The 22,028-nt window shown below is 42.2% G+C and overlaps 1 protein-coding gene across 3 annotated transcripts in view; it reads right to left on the reverse strand.

The window, feature by feature from the left end:
• Nucleotides 1–22,028, reverse strand: part of CDK19 (cyclin dependent kinase 19) — a 201,312-nt gene that overhangs the window by 42,193 nt on the left and 137,091 nt on the right. For all 3 annotated transcript variants that reach the window (XM_090037950.1, XM_090037941.1, XM_090037957.1), the window contains 2 exons: nucleotides 7,443–7,500; nucleotides 4,549–4,680 (listed from right to left, as the gene is read on the reverse strand). In XM_090037950.1, the coding sequence (XP_089894076.1) occupies nucleotides 4,549–4,680; nucleotides 7,443–7,500 (190 nt within the window). The remainder of the gene's footprint in view (nucleotides 1–4,548; nucleotides 4,681–7,442; nucleotides 7,501–22,028) is intronic.

A 22,028-nucleotide genomic window follows, 5' to 3' on the forward strand; every position in this document is an offset into this window, starting at 1 on the left:
GCCGGGCAGCAAGGCATATGGCACTGTGCTGCATCACTTTCAAAGGCTGCAGCGAGGCCATACAAAGATTGCGGGGGTGGGGGAAGAAACATGTCCCACTCGGCTCCCCGGTGCTATGACTGCAGGAGCCTCCAGGCTCTGTTTGTCCCCTGACCCAGCTCGCCCAGGGCTCCATTCACTGTGAATGGGGCCCTGATTGGGCCAGGTCATGGGGCAATCAGAGCCCAGTGGCTTATCCACGACGCATTGGATCCAAGGGGTCGGGGGAACATGCCACCCCTCCCCCAGTTCCCCCACACTGAGCGCAGTGACTTCATAGATTTCATAGACATTAGGGCTGGAAGGGACCTCGGGAGATCATCGAGTCCAGCCCCCTGCCCAAAGGGCAGGAAGTCAGCTGGGGTCATAGGATCCCAGCAAGATAAGCATCCAATTTGCTCTTGAAGGTGTTCAATGTAGGTGCTTGAACCACCTCCGCTGGCAGACTGTTCCACACCTTGGGAGCTCGGACAGTAAAGAAATTCTTCCTTATGTCCAGCCTGAAACGGTCTTGCAGGAGTTTGTGACCGTTCGACCTCGTCATCCCTTGGGGCGCTCTGGTGAATAGAAGTTCCCCCAGAAACTGGTGGTCACCCCTGATAAACTTATAGGTGGCCATCAGATCACCCCTGAGCCTGCGCTTTTCCAGGCTAAAGAGCCCCATGGCTCTCAGCCTGTCATCGTAAGATCTGTTTTCCTGACCTCTGATCATGCGCGTGGCTCTCCTCTGGACTCTCTCAAGCGTCTCCACATCCTTTTTGAATTGTGGAGCCCAAAACTGGACGCAGTACTCCAGCTGCGGCCTCACCAAGGCCGAGTACAAGGGGAGAATGACGTCCCGGGATTTGCTCAAAAAGCATCTATGGATGCAAGCCGGCGTTTTGGTCACTTTATTAGCCGCAGCATCGCATTGCAGGCTCATGTTCATCTTGTGGTCAATGATGACCCCCAAGTCTCTTTCTTCTGCAGTGCTAACCAATGTAGCACTGCCGAGCCTATAAGGGTGCTGCAGGTTTTTCCTCCCAAGGTGGAGAACCTTGCATTTTTCGGTGTTAAACACCATGAGGTTCTCGTCCGCCCATTTCCTGAGCTTGTCCAGGTCAGCCTGGATCACCCGCCTATCTTCTGGCGTGGATGCTTTGCCCCAAAGTTTGGTGTCATCGGCGAACTTGGCCAGTCCACTCCTGACTCCAATGTCCACATCGTTAATGAAGATGTTGAACAGGATGGGTCCCAGGACAGAGCCTTGAGGGACCCCACTGCTCACAGGGCACCATGATGAGTGACTACCATCAATCACAACCCTCTGGGTCTGACCACGAAGCCAATTTCCCAGCCAGCGGATCGTGGTGGAGCCAAGGCCACAACTGGGCAGTTTGGCCAAGAGGTGATCATGGGATACCAGATCAAAAGCTTTTTTGAAGTCAAGATATATGACATCAAGCTCTTCTCCTTTGTCCAGGTGATAGGTCACCTGGTCATAGAAGGAAATGAGATTGGTCAAACAAGACCTACCTGCAACAAACCCGTGCTGGCTGTCCCTTAGGATGTTAGCCTGGGCCAGTCCCTCAAGGATGGCCTCCTTAATAAACTTTTCTAAGATCCTCCCCAGGATAGAAGTCAGGCTAATGGGCCTGTAGTTAGCCGGATCCACTCTCCTCCCTTTCTTGAAGATCGGCACCACATTGGCCTTCTTCCAGTCTTCTGGCACTACACCGGAGCGCCAGGAGTTTTCAAAGATCCGTGCCAGGGGCTGGGCTATGACGCTCGCCAGCTCCTTGAGTACCCTGGGGTGCAGGTTGTCAGGGCCGGCTGACTTGAAGGTATCCAGCTTCTCAAGGTGTTCCTTCACGAGGTCAGCATTGATGGAGGGTAGGGGATCCCCCTCACCCAGATTTCCCTGTCCCATAGCAGGCATGGGCATCCCGTATGACTGATGAAAGATCCCGTGTGACTAGGCTAGGTCATGGAAGAATCCCCACAGTGCAGCAGAGTGGGGCAGGGGTGGGGGGTGAATGATTTGGCCCTGCCCCTACCCTGCTCCCTCCTGCACTATGGGGATCTTGATATCTCTCTCATGTCCCCCAAGCCCAGAAACTAAAGGAAGAAAAGAAACCGTACCTACCTACCTGCCTGCTCTGCTAGGCCGACTGAGCGCCCAGTGTGCCCCTCCACACCGCTGCAGCAGCCTGCAGCTGGGTTGCTCTCGTGTTGGGGGGGGGGGGCCTAAGGCCAGTTAGCCCTGCCCCCTTACCCCAGCAGCTAATTGCTGCCACTGGCTTCTCTAGGGGGAGGGCACAACCAATCTCAAGGGGTGCATGTGCACATGCATGCACTCCCTATGCGTCACCAATGCCAGGGGCCACATGAATCAGGTACAAATTTGGCAGAAGCTGGGAGACGGTTAAAACTTGAGCTATGCAGCTTGCAAGGACAGAATGAGTGACACTGAAGAGTGAACTCTGACCATCCTCCATGCAGCCTGTATTAAGCCCTGATTCTGGAAAAATCTCCCCCCCCACGCCCCTTCTACCTTTCCCAAAACATGGTTCGTGTCTTATTTGGGGGCATGTGGTATGCAATAAAACATGGTATTATACTTTCTAACTCTTTATTCTTTAGAGTGGCCCGAGTCCTGATACAATTCCTTAAAAGGGCCAAATGCCTGTTCTCACAAATACCTTCAAAAACTTAAGAAATTTCACTATCACTGGTAATCTAAAATGATACTTCTTGTTAAAGCTAGTATTATTTTCTTTCACAGAATTTTGCCATTGATATGCATCTATCTCTTTATATACTTTTGTAATATAGCATATTATTAACCAACTAAAGCTGACTAAATTGACTATAATTGAGATCTTTGTTCTGAAGGTAATAGCAATTTCTTCAGTGTTTAATACCCAGTGTGTAAAAGATGTAAGCAAAGGATAATAATAATTACTGCGTGAATAAGAGGTACCTTGAAGAACACCAGATAACACAATCTCACTTTGTGGAAAATGTTTAAACTTAGAGTAGACTGTTTTCTCTAGGGAGCAAGATACCCTGAGTATTTTACTAAAAAAGTTTTGATAGTCCTTTCTTTACTTGTAATTCATTCTATACTTCAAATATGTTCCTATCACAAATAAATTGCAAAACTTTAATATTGCCTTGTTACATCTTGATAGTAAAAAACAGTTGAACTTATTAAGTTTCTACCATATTAGAATGTAGTATTTTTGGTTAACAATCTTATGGGATCTATTCTCATAGTCACAGAAAGTTTTTACAGGCCCCAAGTTTTTTTTTAAAGCAGCAGTAACATTTTAATCAGTTAATTGATCTGTACAGCTAACTGATAGAAGGCATTATTTTATCTCATAATGATCATATTTTACCTGAATCCCAGATTACTCTGAATTTAAGATGAACAACCAAAAATTTAGATTGTAGACATGGAAAATTAATACATTTGTTATAGATTTTCCATGTCTAGAAATTAAATTCTCCCACCACAACCCCCCGCCCCCACTGGGACAAGCAGCAGCAGCAGAGCAGGCAGCAGAGGAGTTAAGTGTCAAGATCCTGCCCCTTGCCACCTGTCCCCTTGCTCCCTCTCATGATGCCTGGACATCTCATGTCTGCCCCTGTGGTGCTTGTACCCCCTCTACCCACCCCCATCCATCTGCTCATTCCAGTGCCTGCCCTCCTTCACCTACCCCTCTGTGCCACGCCCTGATGCCTGCCCCTCCCACCCCCACAGTGCCTGTACCCCTGGACACCTCCTCCTCACCAATTTGCCTCCCCACTGCCTGCCCCTCCCCACAGCGATTCCACCATGCACTGCCCCCCCCGCTGCTTATTCCCTTACCTTTCTCCACCAACACCTTGCAGTTCTGACACCTGCTGGGGCCCAATCCAGCAAGGGCAGGGAACATGAAGCACATGTTGCCTCCAGCCCCACCCAAGCCACACAGAAGCAGCAGCTCCATGCTCCCTGACTGGACTGGGACCCAGGGGAAGGTAAGAGGAAGCAGGGAATATAGGCTTTGGGAGGCAGTGACTGTGACTAACTCTGATCCTGGCCTTGGAGTTAGAGCATCAGCTGCTGCTTTCCCCTCCAGCCTGTACTCAAATCCAATACAAGGGGCTGTCCCCCATCCCTGTCACCCCTGGCATGTTGAATGGGGGAAAAAAACCTCACCTTTGATTCAAGTAAATACAGTATTACATTTCCTTGCAGATAGAAATGAAAATCACTCACCTATGACTGGAGCTCTTCAAGGTGAATTCTGCATATTCTTAGACAGTGAGACCTGCGTCCGTTAGAATAGCCTTGCATCCTGTCCTCACTGTTCCTGCCCCAACACTGACATGTCTTCTCCCTCCCCATGTGTCTGACCCTGCAGACCACCCAAGGCCCAGCAAGCTCCACTGGCCAACATACAGCAATATCATATTATGTAACCTTCCAGCTTATTTAGGAAATATATAGATATACCACTTCCCTTCGTAGTAACTTACCAATGGCCTTCGTGTAATGCCTGGCACCAAGTAACAGTTCTGGAGCTCTGTACCAGAAGGTCACCACAACTGGATCCAAATCTGCTAATGGTTTTAGAGGTGAATTGAACAATCTGGCAAAACCCATGTCAGCTGGAAAATGAATATTAAGACTCTTATTTGACTGTACATAATGAATCATAAAATAACAAGAACAGTGTTGCTATTTTGTTATCTCTTTATTAGTGGAAAATATGACCTAATAAACACCAATCATTACAAAATCACAGTTAACTAGATACCCTACTGAATTTCTTCAAATAACCCTGGCCCCAATTCATCACTAAACACTTGGAATAAATTTGTCTCATTCAAGTGGCTTCATCATGGAACTATAATACAGTACACAAAACTGTAGTACAATACTACTATTGTCCAAATGAGCTCTGGAAATTATTCACAAGGCAAGGATTTTTTTTACCAACTATCAGACCAGTTATGATTTTATTGGACCAACTAGTTGGAATAATGTTAGACAGACTTTCAAATGCAAGAAATTCTTCATCGGGTCTCTGATTACAGGAAGCTGGAAACTGCTCAGGTTAATTTCCTTCCCCAATTAAGTTTATGCCCATAAAACTAAAACGTACTTTCCCCTTCCCCTTTTTAGTGTATTAACTGCTTTTGAAAGCTTCCGAACCAAGAGCTCTTGTGACTGATAGCTATTTATCTATGGAATGAGACTAGAATTATCACAGTATAAACTTCCTTAATACTAATTTGGAGAAATCATTTAAAGAGGCAAGAAGTTAGACCAGTCAGTGCCTTGACAAAGCATTACCCACTGACTTCAACTAGCTCTAAGAGTAAGAATGCTTTAAAAGTAAGAAGAGTGAAAAACTGGCCCCTAAATTCTGTCATAAGTCAATGAATACCAGTTAAAGGATAATGTTAGAGATAAATCTGGAATGCAATCAACTTGCATAACTCAAAAATAATACAATAGTACTGAAGATAAGGAGTTATCTAGGCATGTACTTGTTAATAATGATAAAAACACTAGGAAGGAATTAAAAGTGTGAATTCTGCAAAAACATTCCAAGATGTGGACTGCTTGGACCCCAATTATATTCTATATTTTATTCTATGTGCCTGGAGCATGCAGGCTGCAGACTGTGGCTCTGCCCCAGCTCCGGACCATGCTGTCACCGTACAAGGAGTTGAGGCAAAGCCACGACCTGCTGCCTGCATGCCCCTGCCCGAAGAATGTAGGCTGCAGATTGCGGCTCTGTCCTGGCTCGGGACCACACTGTCACCCCTACAAGATCCCAGCCCAACCCCAGAGCAGCTTCCTGCCCTGCTGTGTGCCCTGCCAGCACTGCTGGGGCCGGTGTCTACAGAAACCCAGGCCCCATGCTAGCACAGCGCAGCTGCTGCTGGAGTCTCTGCAGAAACCAGCCCCAGACAGCTGGGCAGGGGTGGCTGGGAAATGGAGACCACTGCTGGCTAGATCCAACCCGCAAGCCAAGCTTTGCCCACCCCAGCCTACATAGTGAAACTGACTTAACTAATTTTAACTAATTTAACATAATTATTTCTCTGCAGTTCTTTAAAAAAAAATCAAACATTTTAAAGTACTTTTCTAGAAACTGCCTACACAATAAAGTCAAGCATTGTTAAATTCAGCAACCTGGAATGCAGAGTGCCAGACTATACTAAGCAAGAGATTTTTCTAGTCAAGTAAACTATTGTATTTTCTCACATACCACATACCCCCAAATAAAACATGTACTTTTGGAAGGGAAAATGCAGGGGAAAAGTTTTTTCAGACACGGCCAACTATGTGTCAGAGTAAGTCCTCCTGGAAACAGTGTCCAGAAAGTGTGGCATCCCAGGAGACAAGTCTGGGTGAGGCAACCAGACTAGGCCCCAGACCCTTGCAAAAGCACTGGCAAGACCAGCTTCTTCACTGCAAACAGTCCTTACATAAGCTCCAGTAAATAGTATTGCTGTTTCCATACAACAAGCCTCATGATACTACAGACCACATGCAACAGCTAAACCAGTTCAGTTGCAGCTAATAGTTACTGCAGCTGTGAAATGTTAACATGGGACTCTGTCCCTTCTTGCCGGGACAGACAAGTAGGAGCCGTTTTGGGAGCACCATTTCTGTTTGTTTCTATTCAACCCTGCTTCTATTCCTGCAAAGACAAGAACAAAACAAAAACAAAAAACAAACCAGCTTTTCTGCTTAAGACAGCACCAGTTTTGGAGAACTGGTGTTGAGGGAAAAGGTAAATGTGGTATGTGAGTAAATGCAGTGCCTCCAACTGTCACCAGTGCAAAAAAGTTTCATAATAGTTGCAGGAATTCCTAGGCTGGATGGTATTAATAAGGTAATGGGTAGACAATTTATTCACCCTATAGTAAGAGGAGGTGGGGATTTATCGTACATCTGCTACAGAGTAACCACCATTGTGTATGATTTACCCTGTGGTAGGTGAAAGCAAAACTCTAATAGCTTAGCCCTCAATCCTTTCACTTACCTCAGGACAAGTTACCAGTCACCTTGAAGTAGCTAATTAATCTGCACGTACCCTTACATGCTTGTAGGGAAATTTCTATTTGTGTGCAGGCAGCCAGTTGCTGATTTGTGCTGAAGAATCAAAATGTTTATAGCTCCTGCATTTTATCTTATCTAATGGACCTACAGATGCCATTATTATTCATATATAAGTCTACACAATTTTTTTGAAAACTGCCAACCTCTTAAGACTCATTGACAGAGGTCCACAGTTTGTCATGTTGCATACAGAGTCCTTTAAAAATAACATGGATTTCACTTTACATTATGTCAAATAATATTTTTAATTATGTGTTGCACAGCTAATGAAAGCATTATTGAAAAGCATTACCTATTTTGACTCTTCCTCTTTCAGGACCTTCTCCCATTACCAGAATGTTTGCTGGTTTCTGGAAAACAAAAAGGAGAAACTCAACTGACCAATACTGCACAATGAATACCCACCAGAAATCTCCCCCTCTCTAATACTTTTACCAGACACCATCTAAAAGTATAGTGTGATCAACCTCTGTCAATACCTGAAAATAAGGATCTGGTCCCAACCATGGGACTCAAAAAAACAAGGCTAGATGTCTAGCTTCATATGTAGTCAATGGGGAAACATGGGACACCTCCAAAAGATAACTGAGAGAACTCAGATGCTGAGCACAGAGGCACGCACAGGTGACCATGAGGAAACACTAAACTGGTAAATATGTCTGAGGTCCAGCCCCAGCGGACTCAGGGCTATAGGAATCACCATCCACCCAGTCAGAATGGCCAAGTGCAATGCATCTAACTGACAGGATACATCTAATTTTCAGCCCAATTACCTAGTTGTTGGAACATTCACCTGGGAAGTGCGAGACCAGGGTTCTGGGCTCTCCTCAGCCTGAGGTGATTCAAACTTATGTCTCCCATTTCTCAGCAGAGTGCCCTAACCACCTGGCTACTTAATATTCTGGGTCAGGGTGCTCTCCATACCACTTGTCAAAGCTGGACTTTTTTTTGTTTGTTTTGGATTTAGGCACCCATAATATGCTAAGTACTCCTGTAGGTGCATACAGCGCTCCTCTGTATCCCACTCTATCCCTGCAGGTTATCCGCCTGCATGAGATTCTCAAAGTGATTTAGCAGAGGATGCAATCATCAGGAAGGGTGTTAATTTTAGCCCACAGTTATTTGCAAAAATAAAGCATGGGCTTTTCAGTAATCTAAAAGATGGCAAAGATGATGTTTGATCTGTGGTCACACACAAAGCCAGTTCTTTCACCTGTAATGGAATATGCCATTTAAAAGGGCAAACTTCTGCTTGAAATATAAAATGGACAATACCAAACACTGTCCAAGTTCAAAGCATCTGAGAAGTTGAAGTATACAGTACAGCAGATGTATAAAGACAGTTATTATGTAGGTATATTCAAAGTAGCTATCTCAAGTGGAAAAGATGTGGAGCACAGAATATCATTTATTATATATCTGTATATTAGCAACACATACTAAATAAGCTGCTATCACAAGCTGATACCAGAAGCTAACATTGGGTTTCTAGTGGAGGTCAGGCACAACTTTACTTCAAACTCCTAAATAATTTCATAAAGTGTCAAAATATTGTTTCTAGCAAGTCAGCAGGATGTCAGTAGTCTTAGAAATATTATTGAAAATGCATTATCAATAGTGTTGTTAGAACAGCACAGCTGTCAACTCTCCCTGGTGGGGGAAAGAGGTTGGAGGAGAAGCTACTAAGGGCTCTTAGTATTAAGGTATCACTCTCTCTTTGTTCTGCAAATTTACTATCTCTTTGTTACAGTAAAGCATATATTCCTTAGCGTTCTCATGCAGATAAGAGTAAATTGCAATTTTTAATGGTCTCCTGGCCTTGAGGCAGGAAAGGTTTGAACTTTTTGTAACCTAAAGTACTTTCTGAGCAGGCGCAATTAGCTAATGCATATAAGCCTATCCGCCCCGCATACTTAAGTAGTTAATTATAATGCACATGCGACGGATGATGTGACGTCATTTCATATATGTTTGTATGAACCGGAAATGAGATGTAAGAGTTCCTGCTTCTGCACACGTGCTCAGGAGAGAGGGGATAAAAGCCAGCTGAGAGTTGTCCTCAGTGGTTGGAGTGATCCTTTGTTTCCGCTCCAACCCTATTTGCAAATATATACCTTTTGTGTTACTAATGGAGTGTGTCTGTGACTGAGAGTTCTTTGCCTCCCGAGAAACGAACCATAGCAATTTCTGCAACAGTAGCATCAGGTAATCTGCAGTCTGTGGCAATATAATACAAGGCTCCAATTCAAAAGCATGTCCAAAGAGCACATTGGTCTAACTATCAAGGCAAAACTTCTGTGGTTCACAGGTTTGGAAGACCCTTTGAAATGGACGACCCCTTCAAAAAATGTCTTAGCAAAAGAGTCATTAGAAAATATGTCACACTACTTTTACTGTATTTACTATTTAATCCTTTTCATCTCTGTGTATCTATAGTGTAAACATTCTTAAAGCATCACAACTGCAGAGTGCTCTAACGAAAGTACAGCATTAGCTAGATACTCATTCTTGAATATTTAGCCTCTGACAAAGACAAGAATACAAATGAATGTTAAGAAATTTTCTTTAGGGCAAATTTTCACCTCTTAGGCTGCGCCCAGACAAGAGAGAATGTGCCTGCTGTGGTGTCTCAAAGCAGTTTGAGACGCTGCAAGAGGCATGCTAGGAACGAAAAAAATGTTCCCTTCGCTGCATATTTGCAGTGTGGACTCTAAATTTGATACCAGGAAATCCTGGGATAAAAAACAAACAAACAAAAAAACCATGCCAGAAAAAAGACGCTCAGGGAGTAAACCAGGAGTGTGCCATGAGGCAACCAGAGGCTGGGTCCCCCAAGGAGACACTGGCACCCAGCCAGAGCGTCTCTATGGCTTCCCCATGCCCCTGCTGCTCCAACATGCTTCCTTAGGCTCATGGGGCAAATATTAGTGAAGCAAGGCTGCAGCAGTGGCTTGGACCCAGACTCTGTCCCAGGCAAGTAGGGACATGTGGGTAGGGGAGGACCCACTTGGGGGGTGTAATGGGCTGGGGTGAGGGCTAGAAGTGGCAGCAGGGGTGTGTGTGTGTGACAGATAGAGGTTGGGGGAAGAAGGGACAGGAAGGGAAGGGAAGGGAAGGGGAGGGGCTTGCCCAACACAATCCCTGAGCCCCAGTTGAAGGCTTCTCAGGAACACCATAGGGATTGCTGGGGCCTGGCCACAGGCACAGGGGGCAGAACAGCAAGAGCTGGCACTGCTAAGCACCACAAAGCAGCAGGTGGGACAGCTGCAGCTGGACTCATGTTCAGGTGTTGGGATGGAGCTGAGGCCAGGAGAGAGCTGGTAGGGGCAGGCAGGGACTGAGGGTCAGGAGTGAGGGGCACTGGTGGGGCTGTGGATTGGAAGCGAGAGGCAAGGGTAGGGCCAGGACACTGGCATATCAGTGCTGCTCAGCACCCCACAACCTAGTGAGGGAAGGGGGTGGGGGCAGCTCTGATTTTTCTATAATAAAAAAAACCCAAAAGCAAATGCCAAAGTGTACAGATATTTAGAATCTGTTTTATGATGACAGAAGCACTAGTAGGCTTCCAAACTGCTTAAAATCATAAATAGATCAATAAAACATTGCCCAACTGATCTCTCCATATGCAGTGGTGTTTCATTTCAATCATGGAAGAACACGGATTTGGGTTATTTTAATGAGAGAATTTAGGTTTTTTAAATCAGAGAAGCTGCAATTTTTAAATAGGGAACACCAAGATTTCTGTTAGTGAGGCAAATGGCGGGACCCGGGCAGAGGAGTCCATGCAGGGCCAGCAGCGGGGATGCAGTGGGAAGGCAAATGAGATGGCTGACCTCCTGGCCATTTGGGGCCAGGAGGACAGGCTTCAACAGTCTGAAGTGCACCACTGCAACGAGCACATCTTCTGGGCAACAGCTGCCCAGATGGCAAAGCGGGGGCACCAAAAGACATGACCACTGTGCCACCCAAAGGCCAATTGTGCAGCCAAGGTCTGCTGGTAGCTAGCCCAGAGTGCAGTGCCCATACCACAGCCCAGGTGGCTGTGCAGACCCCATCTGGGTCCGGCAGGCATACAACCATAGGATCGCAGGTCCAAGGTGATGCTGTCGTAGGTGGCAGCAGGTCGCAAACAGGCAGCAGCCCCCAATGCCAGACTGCTACCGTGAGTAGAGGGCACGGGGGCACTCTAGGTTAGGGCTGCTTCAGCAGTCCAGCTGGCACAAGGGGCTAGTGTACCCAGATACCAACTGGCCAGGCTTCAGAAGCTCTGAGTGCTCATCAGGCATAGGTGATGCATAGGCTCTCGCCAGCTGGGGAGTGAGAGGCGATGGCTAGTGTTCCCCCTGAGAATGTGGGGATGCTGAGAGAAGCCTCCCCTGCTCGGTGATCAGCCACTGGGGACCCCCACACCCCATGCAGTCAATGATCAGCCGCTGGTGCCCCCCCAGGATCAGGAGGCACCAGTCACCCATGTCACCAGGGCAGCTTTTTATACTGCTGGGGCCAGCACAGGCAGCAGGCCCATGTGCACCACCCAGGTGGCTGAAGACCTAGGAGGAGCTGGGCAGGGTCAGTCTGCCTCAAGTGATACAATTTGCCCCGGACCAAAGTGCATGTTCAGTCATGTGTGCTGAGGCACAAATCTCCAGCACAAATTTGTGCTGCTGCTATTTGACCTCCTGCAAGTACACATCCCTACAGATGTGGATGTGTCCTTACAGCTGAAGAAAAGACTGCAAATCTGGAAGTTCCTATATCCTCTTCTTATTTCCATACTAGTATAAGCTACATATCATGGAGTGCCTAACTTAAGCTTTTTTTTTTGTTCTCAAATACATCTACTCACAGCATCTTTGCAGTGCTACTTTGAGAACTATGGCAAATTTGAGAAGAACAAAAACACAGAAAGCAAAGTAAGTGTCACAGACTGTGCAAGGGACATTCTGATTACCTTAGTACTAGAAGTAGAATGTTTTTATCTTGGAGTAGATTTCCAAGTATAAGCAATAATTTAAAAAACAAACTAAAAAATTGCTGCAGATAGACCTACCACACGTAAAAATTAACAGTGGGAAAATGCAACCTATAAACTTAAGGATAGATCATTCAGCTGGGACAAAGCATCGTAGCCCCAGTGCAATTTTTTGAAGTATAGTTCCACTCTGAAAAACACTAGCCAAACTTGTAACCTTCTTACTCAACAGACAGGATTCTGAATACCCTCTGAATTCAATCAATTTATCTTAAGGCTCAAGTAAAATTTTATTATATTTTACTACTGCTAAAGTCACAGAATTAATACTGTCCCAGAAAAGTACGCGAATTCCATTCAGGAACCCTTCACCATCTGAACTGTTAGCCTAAGCACTAGCCAACAGTCTAGCCACTGACTAGGTATCTAGTTTGTAGGCATCACTGTGTATAAGCAGAAATGCCTAAGGGGCCAATCTGGATTTTGCACCAAATGCCTAACCAAAGGATCTTACTGTTGCATACAATATTACTAAACACTTCTGCAGATCTTCATATGTAAGCTATAAAATACATCAATATTTCAGTATGAAAAGTGATGCTGTAAAAAGAATATTGTAAGGTTCTATTTTTATTGTCTTTCAAATGCTTCCAAGTAAATTTGTCCTGTTTATAAACAAAGAGATTTGCAATACAAGAGCCAGCCTTACAGATTCAACCTGGTATCCAAAGGTCAAGCCTCGTCCTTTACAGCTCACCTTACAAATCACAGCAATAAAAATCTGAAACTGGATTGAGAATGCAATCCAACTCTTCCTCCTAGAAATGTATGGGGTCTTTAATGGCAGTGTCACTAACAGAGGCATAACATAATTCAAAAGTCGGAGCAGATCTGTTGGTCACCATAATACTGCTCTAATAAAATATGACACATCTTAACAAGAAAGATGCAGAATTCAACATCCTGCTTGCCACCAGACACCTCTGAAGTAAATAGACTGCTCCAACTTTTATCCAAGCCTAATTTGCAGAAAATGAACTTTTCCATCTAGGAGAATTTATAAAATCCTCCAGCTCTCTTGTGCAGGATAAAGTTTCATTTCTACCTGGGAAAAATGTTACAATCTTTTCATTCTCCTTTGCCTGAGGAAGGGTGTGTGTACCCAAAAGCTTGCAAACAGAGAATTGTTTTTGCAACTATTCTAGTTGGTCTAATAAAAGATATTGCCTCTATCATACTGACCGATTTCTACAACTATTTATTTTTGGAAAGCATTACAAAAGAATTTATAGCCTTTGGCAAAACACCATATTGATCTTTACTAATGTAACCTGCAGGGAATAATAAAGCAAGTTAGGAACACAACAAACTAGAGAAGCCCGACATCAGGTTAAGGGCTAAAGAAGGCCCAAAGAAGTAGCGTATTTTAGGCTAGATTTCAAAAGATCATGGCTATCCTTGCATTAAATTGGTTTCAGTGGGAGGCTCAACGTGCAAAGAAAAATCCAAAGCAACTAACAGCTCTACATCAGCCAGGAAGACAGGGGAAGAATAGGAAAATCCATTACACACACAGCTAGCTGAACCAAGGCTTCTGTGGGGAAGCTACTGCTAAAAAAAAAAAAAAAAAGCTAACGTGAGACTTAAGACTTAAGAATGCAAAACATCTTCTGAATTAACTCCCTCTCTGTGTAGATACTCTTGTTCTACACTAAGCATGCCTTTTTGTAGTTTAGCTAAATCCAATTCTAAAATTGACAACAAAAAATCATGGTGTGGAATAATAATGGTTGCACACACATGTTCAAATGATTCGGGAGAATTCTCCCAAGTTTGTTCTCCTGGTACAAAAATGTATGTGGAGATGCCTGAACAGACATTCACATGCTGAGCCCTAAAGAGTAGAGCCCTTGTGCACATCTCAGTGTGCTCCCTCAATCTCCCTAGGGACAGAATGGCAGCAGTGTACATAACAGCCCTAATGGGCTGACCCAGACTGCTAATGGTCATCTTGCGTCTCCCTGCAGCACAATGTGGGATTGCTAAAGAGGCATGTTCTTCTCCCTCCTTAGCTGGAGCTGCAGAGTCCAGCAAGTGATATGCTGTCTCCTGGGAGGCAAGAAGGGAGGTGGAGCAAAGCACCCTGGGATGCTGAAGGACTGTACTGTGTACAGATATTTGTGCTCTCGGGACAAATTCTCCCAGGAGTGATTTAACCCTGATTGTTCCCAAGTTATTTTTCTCCTGGAGCAGCCATTTTTACTATGGGAGAAAAATCCTAAACATTTGTACACTCGTGATTTCTTCTGAGAAACTGAAGGTCTGTATGAGGCCAGTGTTAACATGAGGAACTTGTGTGGAATATTCACTGAAAGTTATTTCCTCATATACAAACCATAAACACATATGTAACCACAGAAAAAAGAGCTGAGACAGGAGGCGGAGAAAAGGAGGAGATGCCAACAGAACAATGAACTGTATTCAGGTAAGCAGTGACTCTTGGTTTACTAGTCACAGAGGACAAGCAAGCCAAAAAAGTAAAAAAGATGACCGAACAGCTGGAGTATGGTACAGTATTTAAATAGCTTAAGGTTTAGTTTATCTAAGAGACTGAGGTGACTTGACTACAATGTAGAAGTTCATTTGTGGAGGGAAAGTATTTGTTATTAAATGACTCTGGGACAATGAGAAAAGCATAAAAACAGTAAGTGGCTGGACGCTGAAGCTGAACAATAAGGAATAAATGACAAACTTAACAACAAAGTGGTTACGCAAGAGGAAAAACTTCTAAGCCAGCTGGTGGATTCTCCATCTCTTGGCATCTTCATATCAAAGTGAAAGATCGTTCTTGAAGCTGTTTTAATTGAGCATTAGTTGTTTAGCACACATAGAAATAAAATGTTGAGATTTAATGACAGAAATTTAGTCTGGACTATGAAACTAAAATTTTAACATAAAATAAAAAAACAAACAAAAAGAAACAGGAAAAAGGCCAGGCCTGACCTTAGGTGAATTTTTATCCCCACATCCAGAATATATTCTATATATCCAGCCTTTTACAATTTTCTGAAAATGTGATTGTATCATTTTACGTAGGAATTTTCTATTACATAAAAACTGTCTACATGATATGAGCAGCTGTGTATGATAAGTTCAGAAACTACTAAAGAGGAATCAAGAGAGAAAGATATGAAAAGAATATTTTAGGCTGCCTAGGAGGTATAGTCAACCAGATGCTAGCCTCTTGGGACAATAAGTCTTGGGACTTTATTTCAGTGTCAGACAGTAGCTCCATTAATTCTGCTTTAGGGAACTGTTGTTTCTAAGAGACGAAATGTACATATAAGGAAGAAGAATATGCTAAACTTGTTTAGATGTGCACAATATCTGACTGCCTCAAACAATTTTGTCTTGATATGGCTTCTCTTATATAAAAGACACTGGATTTGACATGATTTGGTCAGGTGATGAGGCAGCTGAAAAAAACAGGATAGATAAAGTAGCAGTTATTAAAAAGGGGGAGGAGGGAGATTTAAAAAACCAAACACATAAAATTGTAGGCAGATGACTATTAAGAAACAGGTATAGGCAACACCATAATTGTTGAAATAGGTCTTGCAGTTATTTATATCATGAAGAAAGAACCATTCTAGGTCAGAGACTGTCAAGGGCTGTGCTGCCCATGGCATACAAGAGACCAGAAACAAAGAAATACATTAAAGAAATCATGGACATCTCTTCCCTAAAAGGGTAGTATTTCACTCAAAGGAAAAAAAAGACATGCTACAGAATGCTCCATTCTGAATCATTAACTTCTTAATAAAAGATGATGCAACTCTACAATAATGTCAACACTTATGACCCAGATACATGCCAATTAAAGAGTCTGTGCTTTCCTAAAACTCTCCCCTTACTGAGAGCACAAAATGCCAGCTGTGAAACAAAGTGATACTGCTAGGTTTGCACAGGTTTGGTTGCTATAGAAACAGCAAAACAGTAAGAACTGGAAGTCTCACATTTAAGTTATAAGCTGTAAAAAAAGAACAGACAAAGCCCTGCTGAGAAATGTGTTTGAGGCTTGATTGCCCAAAAAACAATTAAACAAAGAATGAGGTCAACAGCAACAAATTGGAGTGAAAATTTGAAACATCTGCAGCAAGGGGTGTAGATGCTGATATAAATTTGGCAAGTTCTTTACAAGAAGTTAATGTAAATTATACTGTTTTCTTTGCTTTGATGAATGGACTTGGAAAATAAGGAAATTAATCCATTTCAGGGTGAAAGCTGGAAATTCTGAAGTAGTAGATGTGTCTTTAAATAATAAAACCATTTGAAATACAAACATGAATGCCACTCCATAACAATTAGCATTAAGTGGGTCAATGTGCCTCCTGTCAAGTCTCTAATGTGGTTGCAGCTGGAGAAAGAAAAAAAAAAAATCAACTTTAAGGAACAAAGTAAAACCATCAACAGCCTTGCAAGAGCATAACAAAACTAATTTGTTTCATAACAGGAACGGCCAAATAACAATGGATAGTAGAGTACTAGTTTTAATAGCCATTACTGTTCTTATATTTCAATACACTGGTGGCAATTCTTTAGAGATCTGGTCCGGAATTATATTCCTATAAGAAAGTCTCCATAGGGTCATGTAGCTTTCCATTGACTATTCTTCATTGTTTTTAAACAAATGTTTCCTTATTGGACTGTACCAACAGACAAAGAACTAGCTGAAATAAGGAATTTTCTATTGTAAACAACAATGTAGTTGCTCTCTAAATAAAAGGTTCTTTCCCAAATTCTGAAATTAGCAAGATGATTGGGGTTTTGCAAGTCTTGGTTATTTACTGGGTAAAGTGCTCTTAGGTAGCACAGAGTTTTTCAGCTCTGGATTCTTAAGAAAAAAGTGAAAATAATTGTGGTAATGTCATACTGGCCTTTACTATACAAGTTCTCAAGGCCATTTAGCTTGCCTATTGGCAGTATGCCCAAAGAGGCCCATGGTCAGGATTTAGGTGTATATGCAGATTTATTTTTAGAATCGTGCACACAGCTTCCCTGAACACCCCAAATCCCCTTTATTGCTTCCCCACCATGACAAATACATTTCTGCAATAAAGCAGAAGCCTGTAAATGGCTTTCCATCAGAAGCTCAAAACTCAAATCCACTTTGAATTAAAAATGAGTACTTTATTTTTAGTTAGAGTAGGTATGCTACCATGCCAAGTTTTACAGCAAATCATCAAGCTTATTAATGAAGTAATTCAGTAACAAATGACTCTCTAAATCTTTCATGAAGCATTCCAACCTTCTAAATGGCTTTTCGGGCTCTTTTCTTAACTCTTTTCACTATATTAAATTATGATGAAAGGTAGCCCACCATCCCATTTTTAGAAAAATGTTTGGTCAAGGGCTTTCTGGAAATAAAGTACCTGAGAACAAGACAAGGTCTTTAATGTACTCTTCACATTTGTCGTCTTTGTACTCCTATCATATTGCAACCCCAAAAGCCTAACAGCTGTGATTTTATAATATCATTTTCTTCTCTCCTTCATTAAATTATTAGTTTCAAGGTCCTTCCTCTCACTGCTGTGAATCAGCTCTATATTTTTAATTATATTCTCTGTTCAGATTTCTAGCTCCTCTAGTTTCTGTATTATTTCTTTATTTTCCTGGTATTAGCATTATCTCTCAGTGTGGTACTGTTTATTGATTCCATCATCCTGCTGCTTACCACTTCTTCTACATCAATCTTTCTGAAAGTATTTTTACAATGAACCATTCCACTATAACAGGTCAGTACAAGTACATGATTTATGTAGCTTTCCTACATTTTAAGAGTGGAACATGTTTAACAATATTTGGAAGCTATTCAATTGCATTTTAAATCTGTCCAAATTTAAACAGAAATAAGGTAAGGAGGCCAAAATGGTTATGCAAAAATGTAACAAGTAGTACTGTGCAAAACTTTTAAAACTAAAACTAAATTATCCAATAAGGCAGCAAATGAAGAAAGATATAAAAAACAGAAGCAAGCTAATAAAGGACACTATTAGATTGGAAGGTCTAACTTCCCAATTTCTAATTTTGGTTTATCGTAAAAATGGAAATTAAATAGGGATGCACAGAAATGTAAAGTTGAGAGCTGTCAGATTTATCTTTTAAAGATGTACATGTTTCAAAATTTCATGCTTATTTGATGTTCTCAGAGCACCATCAGCTCTGGCCACAAAGAATGTTTCAATCACATTCAAAAGAAACTAAGCCCAACCTATGCCCTTTCTTCCATTTTATAACAAAGGCAGCATTTTTGTCTCACCCCTTCTCAAGTCAAACATTTACCTCCTTGCTCTTTGCACTGATAGTTTTCAAGTGAAATTCACAAAACTAATTCATCTCTTTATTAAACAGTGTACATCTGCATTTTAGACCAAAGGAACTATTGAAAAATCTCTCAGACATAAATATAGAATAAATATTCAACTGTGAGCTGGCTGTGGTGACTGCTGGTCTTGCAGATTAAATGTTTTACTTCTCTATCGTTCAAAAATGCTGGATTATCAGATATCCATTATTCTGGAGACGTAAAATTTCAACTATAACTTCAAGCACAGAGGCTGGCCACAAACTGAGACAGATAATAATTTAGTATTTACCCAGAGTAATCAACAACCTGTATAGGATAGGAGATAAGTAAAATACTTCTGCTGGAAATTTAGCAGTTAAAGATTTTGAATAGCATCCTTGGCTATTAGCCAAGAGGGGCTTCAGTAAAAGAATGTAGCTTTCATGTCAAAGCTTGATAACACAGGTATATTGTTACATTTAAAACTAATACAGAATCTTTCCTCATACTGCTTTCCCAAGGTGAAGGGATGCAGCAACACTAAGCATATGCCTACATTGCATGAGTATATAAATGAAAAAATATCTAGTTTAGCCACCCCAGATTTACATGGGCTTCAGCACAGACTAAACTCTACAGATTTAGCAAAAATCAGAAATAATGGGGGGTAGAAAAATAAATCAGTGTAAAGGAGGTAAGAATCCACTGAATTCAGTGATAAAGAACCAAAAAAAGACTTTATTACGGCAAGGAAAAATTTTTCTGAAAAAGAGGTTTCGTGAATTTTTAGGAGCTATAAGAATTATCCTCTTTGAACACACCGTTTTGCTATTTTTTTCAGATAGGGATGCTGAATTAACTGAAAAATTGTTGCAAAAATTAACTCAAGGTGGTGTCAGGACTCAAAGCAGGCCCAGAAGACTGGCTGTTTCACCCCAATCAGTAACAACACAGTTGAAGAGAATAGAATTACACATGCACACACGCAGAGAATTCCATAACATTTGACACAATTTATGTGCAGTGTGCCATGAAACATTTTCTATCCCAAAGTACTTCATTGGTGCCAATTCTGTAACCATGTCTTTGATCTTATAATGTTAACTGGTGTATTGTGGACAGCAAAGAAGCAAACAAAAAAGAAAGGGAGAAATTAATGGAAATTAAAAAAGCATGATAACATTGCTTTAATAAAATATTTTTTAAAAATCAGAACATTTTTAAAGCAAAGTATTTGTTTATTGCTTAACATAGCTGTTTAAAGTAACGTATTCATTTTATCTCTGGGGTTCTCAACACATCACAATCTATTCTAACAGACTTCTCATTAAGCTATTCAGTATTCAGTCACTTAGAGGCTGTTTCTATCTGGCCCTGCAGAAGATGTTTTGTACCTGAGAAGAGGCGGAGAAGTGGATTGCTTTACCCCTGCTATGTAGCTCAAAGGAGTGCAGGGAGTTTTTCCCCATTCCCTCAAGGGCACCGAGTATCTTAAGGGAGTGACACTATTGCTCATCTCCTAAGCTGCACAGAAGTATAAAGGGAGTTGGAATGCAAAACTCTAGAACTCTTGGTTCACAGATGATACCTTTTAATAGACCAACTAAGAAATTTTCTGCAAGCTTTCCGGGCCCCACACCCTTCCTCAGGCTCAGGGAAAATTAAAGATGGTAAAAAGTCCCCATAGGTAGAAAATAAACTTTGTTTTTGCATTGAGGAAGCTGAAGGTGGAAGTCTGTTCCTCTGGGCTCATGAGAGTGTGTTTGAGTTGCTCTTCGATGTGCAGATCAGGCAGGATTCTTTTCCTGGTGGTGTCAGATGGCAGAAAGGCAGGGAGGTGTAGAAACCTTTCTTGTTGAGTAATGAAGTTTAAATCCAAAATCGGCTAAAATTCGGCAACTTAAAGGGAGTTGGTGCACTTGTTAAAAGCTGTAGTAATAAGGTGACAGGCCTTTCTTGTGTAAGAGCTCCAGGAGACATGCTACTGCACCATACCGTGGGGTATGGTGACCAAATCAGGGTAGCTCTAGCCTACTCCTTTCCAGCTATCATACCTAAATTGCTCTTGTGCTGAACAGCCCTCTGGCTGCCAATATACTGAGAATGGACTTACAGCTGTATATTCTTAAAACAGTATTTTGTTATGCTCTAGAAGTCCTGTCATTGTTTTTTGTTTAAAGGTAAAAGCTGAGAGACAACAGGTCTGATAAAACACTAACATAAAATACAATTGTTTGAGATGTTTTGATGGTAGAACCTGACTGAGGCAGAAAATGAGATAAAAGTATTCAAATGGAAGTGATTTACACCTGTTTTCCACTGGTGGGACTTTTCCTTATTAAAGTTGCTGTATTTTCATTACAATTCTTTGCCTAGAGAATTAGGGATCATAACTACCAGGTTGGCTATTTTCAAGTGGTGCAATAAATTCAAAATTGTCAACTTCCGATATTTGTTGTAGATAGTATTCTGCCTATTCCCCATAGTTGGGTAGAACTATTAACAGGAAGATGAACCCTCTAACCCAGTGGTTCTCAACCTTTTCAGGGACAGATGGACAGTACCAAGTCCATCTGCAAACCAGATCTGGACAGTGGTACTGATACAGTGCTCAGGATAGGCCAGGCAGGCACCATCTGGCTGTGCAGAAGGGAGGGGGGTCAGGCCAGCCCCAATGTGGCCCCACGGAATAAAGGGACCTAAACTCAGTACTGCAGGGGGGACAGGGGCATGTTGTGGCCCCAACCTGGCCCTTCTAGGGGAAGGAGGCAGACCCATCCCTGATCCAGGTGGCAGGGAAGGGAATGGCCTGGCTCCAACCAGCTGCACAGGGCTTGGGGTTTGGGAATTTACCAGAAAGAAAAGTGGTGCATTAATGGCCACTGCTTTCACCACTGCCAAAATTTCCAGATCCTGGGGCACCCCACTAGCCAGATGCAATGGCTCTACAGGCCGCATTTGGCCTGTGGCCTGCAGGTTGAGCACCCCTCTTGTAGCCAAATCAAAGTACAAATGGCTGCAAATGAAATGCAAGGTAGAAATGACTGCATGCGAATGCCATAAAATGTTAGCTTCGCTTTAGGAGATAGCTCGCTAAAAAAATTCTGATACTTTATTCTCCTGGGAGTTTAAGTCAAGAAAAATAACAAAGCTTTTCAAACTGCAATAAATAATAGCAACAAAACAGATGCAATATTGACTAATTTTGTTCAAAAACCTAGTTCTGCCTGCATGGTTTAGATTGACTGAATTAGGTTGAAATATTAAATCCTTTACCAGAAATCTTAAAAGGAAAACAATAAGGAAAAATATGACCTACCTATTTATAGAGTTGTTACTTTACAGAAAATTTGTCTCGAGTATCTGCCTCTGTGTCTACCAACAGATTTATGACTACTTCAGGGAATATGCACTATGGAATCAGATCAGCCATTTTATTTTTTAGGTATAAAATGTTGTTAGAATTAAGTAAAATTTTAATATATCAATTATTCCTGATGCATTTTAATAATCAAATAATTACTTCCAAAGATATTGGAAAGTTTACTCGTTCGCTAAGA

The sequence above is a fragment of the Crocodylus siamensis genome, chromosome 1, assembly GCF_052110815.1.
Source record: "Crocodylus siamensis isolate JL-2025a chromosome 1, ASM5211081v1, whole genome shotgun sequence".
NCBI lineage: Eukaryota > Metazoa > Chordata > Crocodylia > Crocodylidae > Crocodylus > Crocodylus siamensis.